This window comes from Egretta garzetta, unplaced genomic scaffold, assembly GCF_000687185.1.
Source record: "Egretta garzetta isolate BGI_Z169 unplaced genomic scaffold, ASM68718v1 scaffold75, whole genome shotgun sequence".
In the NCBI taxonomy this organism is placed as follows: domain Eukaryota; kingdom Metazoa; phylum Chordata; class Aves; order Pelecaniformes; family Ardeidae; genus Egretta; species Egretta garzetta.
Window position 1 is genome coordinate 152,432 of NW_009259589.1, and position 9,142 is coordinate 161,573.

Genomic DNA, 9,142 nt, shown 5'->3' on the forward strand with positions numbered 1-9,142 from the left:
AATGCCGTAACCTAACACAGGAGCGACGTCCAAACTCCAGCAATGCCTGGGACACCCCCTCCTCTGGGTGCAAAGGGCTCACACCAGCCTGGCAGGTAAGGAGATCAAACACGTTGCACCTACGAATCTCTGCTGCATCACCTCTAGTAACACCTCGGAGGCAGGAAAGCCACCGGCTGCTGCTCGCAGGCAGGGACATGGAAGCAGCTGGCACAAGCGACTTACCCTGAGGGTGATCCTTGCCCGTAAGGTCCCGCCTGCCCTTCTCCACCCGGAAATGGGTGGCAGCCAGCTGCTCCCGGGGCGAGGAGCTGCAGCACAAGAGATGCCTTGCAAGGTGGTGCTCACCTGGGAAGATGACCCACAGGCTACCTAACCCCCAGCAGCAGAAGCCAAGCTTTCTGCTGACAGTAGCAGCACACCTGCATGATCGCCTCCACTGCAATGTCAATGTAGCCAGCTGGGAGGAAGACATGGGTTCTGTAACACCCAGGGGAACCCATGGGAAAGCAGGGATCCCTGAGACTAACCCTCTCACAGAGCGATGCCCTACAAAGCTCTGGAGAGGACTGTGTCAGCAGCCCAGCGCCGAGGATGCTCTAAGCCTGCAGCCAAGGGCAGCGGGGAGCCAGGCCCCTGCGAAAACAAAGGCGAGAGACCATGGAGGAAGAGAGAGGCTGAAAAGCAGCAGGGATCTCCCAGACTGTTGAGAAAAGAGATAGAAAGGTCAGGAGACTCCCTGGGGGCTCGGGGAAGAGCTGGATCCGCTGCGGCTGAGCAACAAAGCCAGAGGGGCGGGACAGCCAGCACCAGGGGAAGCGGGAGGAGGGATGCGGGATGGAGGACACAAGGAACAAAGGGGAAGAGAGAGCCCACCGGGGCTGGGAAGTGGCGGCTCTGTGAGCTACCCCGCTTCCCAAAGCTATCCTGGATCTCAGCACCGAGCACAGCCCTGCTCCCCCCTCCAGCAGCTGACACCACACGCCGCCTGGTAGGGCGGCCCCGTGACAATGCCACTGCTGTCCCTGCGCCCCGGGAGCAGGGGCTGTGCCACGCTTGCACACACTGGGCAGCCTTTCAGGCTGGCTGCCCGCCCTGTCCCGGCCACTGCCCGCATGCCTACAGGCAGGGAGGGTGCTCTGCCGTGGACTATCATGCCTCCAAGAAGGATGGAGCGCAAGTGCCAGTGATGCTGTATGGGAGCCACCAGTGTGGCAGGACTGAATGGGGCCAGAAACTGCTCGGCAGGGTCAGCATGGGAGCAGAGAAGAAACTCCGCTGTCAGCCATGCTTATCACTAAAACCCACTTTGAAAGCTCAACAGAAAGCTTGGGCTTTTCTAACAACTGAAGAACAGCACTGCAGGGCCAGGCTCCTGCACACAGGTGGGGAATCACAGCCACGGGACTTCTGAAACTCAAGGGAAACAGAAAGGAGGAAGGCAGCCAGTCCAACATTTCAGAACTGCAAGTCACCTTCTCTCACCTTCTCCTTTTCTGTATCAATCCGGCTACAAGGGTTTGGGCTGGCCATAGCCTTTGCTATGGAAAAGCTACTTGTGCTCATCTGCTGAATGCCAGCAAATGAGGCAACCCCTCCCTGCACCCAGCAACACATCGAAATCCTGACGGGTCCCTTTGCGCACTGGGACTTGCGGTCTCCAGATGTAACCCCCTCATCCTCACAGAGGGCAGCCCTAGGCTGCCCCCGAGCTGGGGACCGCGCTGCTGCCCCTGCCCTGGAGCCAGCGGGAGGACCAGGGCTCACAACCGCAGCTGCAGCAGCATCCACACCGCTGCAGAGGGTCGGAGCCTGCACGACACGCAGCAATGCACAGGGATGCACAGCAGCAGCAGCTCAGCCCAGCCTTGAAGGAAACCCTCCTCTTTGGGGGAAGGTTGCTAAGCAGCCGGGAGGGGATGTGGCCGCAGGAACCAGAGGAGATGTACTTTCCCTTCTGCGGGCATCAGTCCCGAGAGCTGACAGCAGCTTGGACAACACGGCCAAGCAGACCAGCTTGGAGCCCCACGGCGCAGCGCTGGCAGGACCTGCCCCAGTCCCAGCTCCCAGCTCAGCTGCACCAGGGGCAGCCACTGCCGCAAACAAAGGACAAGTCCTCGGCTGGCACAAGCTATTGGAGCCAGGAGGAGGGAGAAGACTGACACGTCTGGTTTTATTATCTGCATCAAATCAGCTCCTTGGCTGGACCAGCAGCACAAGGCAGAGCCGAGGCTCTCTCATCTCCCCCTGGCCAGAGCCAGGCAGCTGCTCCCTGGTCGAGCACTGCAGGGTCTGACATGAGGAACCAGAACCTTCTTGAGAGGAGGAGGGTGGAGATGGGCTGTCCAAGACTACATGGTGCCCACAAGTCAACCCTGGTGCAAAGCCTTCCAGGACCAACCATGTGAAACCAGGAGCCTCTGGCTGCTTTTAACATCTCCCACTTCCAAACCTCCAGGGCCAACAGTAGCTAGAAAAAATCCTAAGGTTTTTTGTCCCCACCCCATTCCCCCATCAAAGCCCAGGAGCACCAGTCTGCAGCACGTGGGAGAGGCTGCCCTTACCTTTGGGCATCGGGCTGGGAAATGGCATTGACAACAGCCTCCACTGCTGTGTCGAAGAGCTCTGGGTCCTGCAGAGAGGTGAAAGCTGCCTGGATCAGGTTCTCGCAGTCCATCAGCGGGATCTCCAGCTGCACCCAGCTGGAGAAGCACTTCAACACCTTCTGCTTGATGAAACCCGGGGAGTCCTGCTGCTGCAGCAGCTGCTCCAGCAAAGGGAAGACAGAGCCGCACTCCTGCGCCAGGACGCTGCGTACCTGGCCCTTGCGGTACTGCGGCAGGCGGCTGGTCTGAAACTCCTCAGGCAGCACCGTCAGCAGCTCCAGCAGCGCCAGGCACCGTGCTCGCCCATCCACGTTGGAGTCCTCTGCCTGGAACATGCGCACCATGTCTGCCACGGCGCAGGGCCAAGCCTCTGGCATCATGCTGAGGGCCAGAGAGGCCAATGCCACGCAGAGCCGGGTCAGCACGATCTTGGAGCCGCTGGCAAAGCGGGTGATGTGGGTGAAGAGCTGCGACTTGAGACTCTCGTACTGGTCAGCCGGGATGTCGTTCCAGTAACGGGAGATTTTAATGTGGAGAGCGCTGGCACCAAAGTACTGGATCTCGGGCACCTTGTCCATGTTGAGAAGCAGCCAGCTGAAGTGCCACGCCTGGGGGGAGACCTGCGCCTGCATCAGCCATTTCTGAGCCAAGTTCTTGTTTTCGATGTTTGGGTCATAATACAGCTGATGGAGAGCCTGGAAGAGAGAGGGAAGCATCCTAGAGCAGCCGAGGAGCACAGCCATGGCCGGTCCCGCCAGGGGAAGGCTCACCGGCACAGAGCCCAGCACTCGGGCTGCCCGCCAGCGGCTGCCCTGCAAAGCCAGCCCCCCTCCCCGCACCAGCCTGCCTTAGCTGGCCTCCCTCCTTGGGCTCTCGGGGAAGCAAGAGTGATCTGGCAGTGGGCGAGGACCTGGAAAGCATCCTTCCCCTCCTCCTCTCGTGCCACTCTGGAAATTTCTTTTCCTTAGTCACCTCCCATCCTCACCTTCACTCACGCTGAACCTGCCTGCTTCCCTGCTGATGCACCGTCGCTGGGGTGGGCGCAGGAGCCCTCTGCAGCACAAGGGCTGTAGGGGACACGGCACACCGGCACTCCTGCCTTCCACCTGCACCCGCCCTCAGAAAGCTGCTGTGGATGCACCGGCTCTCAGGAAGCACGTGCGGCCCAAACCTTGTGTCCGGGAGCCCAAAGAACGCAAGAGCCGCTGCAGATATCTCCCCCTGCCAGGTTGTACAGAGCCCTGGAAACCCACAGTCACTGAGCTCAGGGATTAATCCCTCCACAGAGTACCTTTGAAGTATTCCCAAACCTGCCCAGTTAGAGCTGGGCCAGGAGAGCTGGTATGTAACCCTGCCTCTGCCACCACCTCCTGGGACAGTCCAGGGCTGCTCACCCTGTCTCCCTGTGCGGAGAAGGAGAACATCACTTACCTGCTCCGACAGCTTTGGGAGATCTAGATTCTGCTCTGCAGAGCTCAGATCCACGTGAACAGCCTCACGCAGGCTGCAAGGCTTTATTTGCAGAGGAATATTATATAGATCTTAAGGGCAACATTAATTAGTTGCTTATCCTGAGTGGGTGCAACTGGTAAGCAGCGATGCCCTCACATGGGGAGGGGGATAGAACTACTCTTTGCCCGAACTCCATCTTCCAGCAGCGAGGTTTTCTGCCTGGCCCAGTGCATTTCATTTCAAATCGCTGGCCGCATACACCAGGAGCAAGGCAAAGCAATGGCATTTATCAGACTATCAGGCACCCGTCGTGCCCCACCATCAAATCGCAGGATGATGCCAGCAGGTGCAGAGCATTTTTTGTGTCCCCATCCTGGCTCCAGGTCTCAAATATCCTCCCCCTCCCCCCCTAAAAAGCTCTACGAAATTCTTGCGTGGCTCTTGTACCCAGGAGAGGATTTAAACCCTATTTTTAAGTGTGTGGAGCTGGCAGCCTGGGACACAGCAACAAGCTTCTCAAGCAAGCACTTTGCCTCCCGCTGCTTCCCAGCACAAGACCAAAGAGCAGGGCAAAATGGCAGGAACCTTACAGAGATGGCATTGCCCGGGCCATCCTTCAAAACGCCTCTGTTCAAGGCTTTTTGGCGGGGGGAAACGAGGATAACCTCTTTGCGAAAAAGAAAGAGGTTATGAAGTATGTCGTAGGAGACAGAGCCAGCCATCACGGGCTGCAGAGGGACAGGCGGCTGCCCCACTAAAAGATGTATCCTGACACAGAAAAGGTTAACCCTAGATAAGCAGGACACGGGGAGAGAGAAATCTGTCCCAACAGAGTGGTTAAGGGGAGTCCACAAGCTATCAGCAGCTACCTGGAACCTTGCTCTGTTCTTGGTTATCGGGGGCTCTTGCCTGAAGCATCGCTGGGGCAGAGGTAAGCACCATCACCCCCTCCTATCAAAGCAACAATTTACTTCACTACCGAGCAGCAGCTGCAGATGTGCTACACGCTCAACCACTCCTGGGGGCAGGAACCTGGCTCCTACCCCTGCTCTGCTGCTGAAGACCGAGCCATCCCGCAGCAGGGCTGGAGCTGGAGCTCCCAGCTATCTCCTCCATTACCAGCTCAGCCTCTTATTTGCTCTCATCTGAGCTTGCTGCTTATTTTCTTTACAAATGAAATCTCACTTGAGCTTCCCAGAGTGGGTAACAGCCCACCCTTCTCCTTCCCCACTCGCTGGGCACCCCGACACGGTGCAAAGGCTGGCAGCAGTCCCCTCCGCCTGCTCCCCAGCCCGGGACCCCTCCCCACCTCCTCCCCACCTCTCCATTTACACTCCCATGCATTCCCTAATTAATTGATTTCTTCTATTTTGAATAGCCTACCTGCTAACACTTAGAAAATTGTGGGGGGAAAAAAAAATCCCTAAGCATCATAAATTATGAGGCAAAAGCCGTATACATGCCGCAGGAGCCCTAACCTCTAATCCAGTATGAGGTTTGTAAAGCACGGACCACACCACACGTGGAGGATGGACCTGGCCTCCAGCACGGGGTTTCCAAGCCACAAGCTCCCCAGCCGCTGACCTCCGCTGGCTTCAGGGCTGCTGCTTCGTGGTCTCACGGTGGGGAGCTGTGCGGGCAAAGCGTGGCGCTGCGCACCCTCCGGGCACACCGAAGTGAGCCCCCGGGGCGATGCGTGTGCGGGGTGGGCCTGACACTGCGCCGCAGGTGATGGGGAAGGTCGCGGGGCAGCAGAGTGGGGGCTGGTGCGCACAGCCTGCCCGCGGGGATGCAGCTGCAGGCTCAGCCTCCCGCCTGGCTGAGACTGCCGGTGCTGCTGGCTGAGGCCTGATCCGGCCACCGCCTCCAAGCAAGCAGACCCCCCTGTGCTTTCGTGGGAACACCCGGCTGAAGGGAGAGGAGTGAGCGACTGGGCAGAGCCCAGCCCGAGGCTGAGGCGTGAGCATCCTGCACGCAGCCCCTGTGCAAGCACCCTGCGTGCAGCCCCAGCAGCAGAGACTCTGGCGTTGTCTAAGCCAGAAAAAAGCTGCATCATAACGATGGCAAAGAGGGAGCGTTATAGAATCATAGAATCAATCACTTCGGTTGGAAAAGACCTTTAAGATCCTCAAGTCCAACCTTTAACCTAACCCTGCCGTCCCACCACTACACTATGTCCCTAAGCACCTCATCTATCCTTCTTTTAAATCCCTCCAGGGATGGGGACTCGACCACCTCCCTGGGCAGCCTGTTCCAGAGCCTGACAACCCTTTCGGTGAAGAAGTTTTTCCTAATGTCTAGCCTAAACCTGCCCTGGCGTTATGGTAGATGCTCCCCTCGATGCTCACGCCGGGGAGATGTCGCTACCACTGCATTAGAGGAATGGTGAGCAATCAGGCCATGAACCCCCACCCCCGCCCCAGGCAGGGTCCACCTTCCAGCCACGCAGATGGCTTTCCCACCACCACCATCCCAACACTTTGCCTGCACCCCTCATGCCCCGTCCGCCCTGCAGCAGTGCCTGCTGTCACCAGTGAGCTCTCCGGAGAGGCATCCATCACCCAGCAACACCGCTCCAGAGCCCCGCTTCTCCCGCGGGGGAGAGGGGGTGAGCGGCTCAGCACCTCAGGGAGAGAGGGTGAGCGACGAGATGACAAAGTCTACCAACTACACTAAGTTATTCAGAGGACGGAAACAAAGCTGACGCTGAAGAGTCACGCTGCAAGCTGTTGTATGTCAGAAGAATATTCTGGAAAAACGTGGCTGCTGGCTTTCTCACCCCCTTTCCGCAAGCACCCGGCCTGGGAGGGGACTGGCTGTGGCGGCTCCTGGCCGGAGCATGGGTGTTCCTGCCTGCATACAGCATGCCAGGTAGAAAGGCAAAGCAGCACGTGCCCCAGGGCTGCCGACAGTGTACCCCATCTGGTGCTCTACACAGCACCAGAGAGCTTTCCAGAGGACCTCCAAGGATGGGCATCTGTATGGGACAACCCTAGCCCAGCTCGAAGCAGCAGAGGAAACCCCTGGGAGCAGACTAGGCTCTGTCCCTAGCCTACCATGCACATCGGCTGAGTACCATCCTCTGCTGAGAGCGTGGGACAGGAGGCTGCAAGGCACCGTGCCCTGCAGAAGGGTACCTGAACGCCTGGCACGCTCCTCCCCAGCAAGGAAAGGCACCGTCCTCATCCCAGAGGCAGGCACTGGCTGGGGCGGGGCTTTGACACCACTGCGCCAGCCAGCACCTTCAGGCCCATCAGGAAGCACTGGAGATGATGAGGGGAACTCGTTAGCACCAGGAGGGAGAAGCAGAAGGCATGAAATCGGGCAGTGACATCTAACAGGGAGGCTTTGTGCATTCTGATTTGAACGGGTGGCTGCCACCAGACCTGCCTCCTCCGCAATTAGACCTGTAACATGAGAGCTGGTAAACAGCCTGGCTGTCAGCTATGCCCTTCGGCCAGGGAAGGAGCGCTCTCCAGCATCAGCTCGGCTTGGTTGAAAATAATTCAAGCCTGTTATGATGGCTCTTCCCTGCCCTAAAAAGCCATGGCCAAAGTCTCAGGCTCTAGATACTGGAGCGGTATCAGTTGCTCAATAGAACCAGAAGTAAGCTGCCTTGGGGCAGGGGAGCTTGCCCAAGAGGCATGGGTCAGAGGTCCCACGCTGGTCACTTTGGACAGCGGGAGGGAGACCAGTCCAAGGAGAGTTATTGCCAAGCAAAGGCACCTGATCTTAGCTCGCAGTCTGGTAACCCAAGGGAAAGGAGCTGCCACGAGCCCAGCATCTCCCAGCCCTCGCCTCTCGGAGCTTCTGCAGGGAGCCCAGAGCCAGCAGGCTGTCTCCCTGATGGCGCTGCATAAATCCATTAACATAGGGTCCCCAGCAGAGAGGTGGTGTGTCCGTGCTGTTTTGTGGGGTGACGAGAGGAGCCCCAGACATGTGGCTCCAGCCCCACAGAGCAGGAGCATGCTGCCTGTCATTCCAGGGGGGGCTCCAGGGGTCCCCTCCAGGGGCCAGACTGCCTGAGCTCGTGGAGGCCACAGTGGGTACAGCTCTGAGGTCTGCAACCCATCAGGGAAAACAGCAAGCTGCAAAACATACTCCCGTTCTGCTCCTTGCCCCATGCCCACAGCTGCGGCACGCCAGTGGCCACCACCCCTCGGCAGCCACCAGTCTTCCTCCAGCAGGACCCCCTGGGATGTCCCTCGCTGTCCCTTCTAGCTGAACGCCCCCGCGCCGCCAGCGCTCCAGGCCTGCGACAGCCCAGCCATTACCACGGCTCTGCCGAGCCAAGGGAACATCACCCTGCCTCCCCCCGCCCCACGCAGCAGCCGTCCTCCCCCTGTCCTCCCCCTGCCACGGCAGGGCAGGCTGACCCGCCGGCAGCCCCGGGAAGGCGGCAGCCTGCCCAAGCGCTGAGGATAGCAAATGGATGCAAAATAAAGCTGTGCATGTGCTGCCAGGCACGCTGCTCCTGCTCAAGGCACCCACACTTTGCCAGCAGTCCCAAAGAATGGGTTTTTTTTCCCCGCTCCTAATAAAAGGTGCTGCCACTTCGCACCCCTCTTTGAGCCCAGCTTGCCCACACCAAGTCCTCAGCTGTCCAGAAGGGGCTGCAGCCCAGACATGGCTTGGCAGCCTTGGCATCCCTCCTGCTGCTTCACTGCCAGCAGCCCTTCGCAGGGAACGGCGTGATCCCCAGCAGGGTCAGTGGCTGTAGGAGACATGGGTGGTGGCTGGGGGCCTGCACAAGCAAAGGGTGAGCAGGACCAGAGAGGAACTCTAGGAGCACAGAGCCCAGGACCAGTTGCAAGGGTGACCTGAACACCTCTGCCCACCGTCTCGTGTTTCTACCCATCACTTCGGTGAACACCTCTGCAAGCGTTTTGAGAGGACTCCCTGCTGGCACCCGGGTGCCGGTCTCATGCATTGCTGCTCTGTAAGACATCAGAGCTGCAATGAGGCTCCAGTGATGGCCCTCGTTGGGCAAAGCCGAGCCCTGGCGAACACACGGTCCTGCCCTCTCATCCTGTCACCACCACGCCACAGGAAGGAGCAAGGTGTTCAGCCAAGGTTGGCTCTGG

The 9,142-nt window shown here is 59.0% G+C and overlaps 1 protein-coding gene across 4 annotated transcripts in view; it reads right to left on the bottom strand.

Annotated features, from left to right (window-relative positions):
• Positions 1–3,324, bottom strand: part of IPO13 (importin 13) — a 25,794-nt gene extending 22,470 nt beyond the window's left edge. For 3 of the 4 annotated variants that reach the window (XM_035893534.1, XM_009637969.2, XM_035893536.1), the window contains exon 1: positions 2,565–3,324. In XM_035893534.1, coding sequence (XP_035749427.1) covers positions 2,565–3,322 — 758 coding nt within the window. In that variant the 5' untranslated portion in view covers positions 3,323–3,324. The remainder of the gene's footprint in view (positions 1–2,564) is intronic. The other variant, XM_035893535.1, reaches the window with a different exon arrangement.
• Between the last annotated feature and the right edge of the window lie 5,818 nt (positions 3,325–9,142).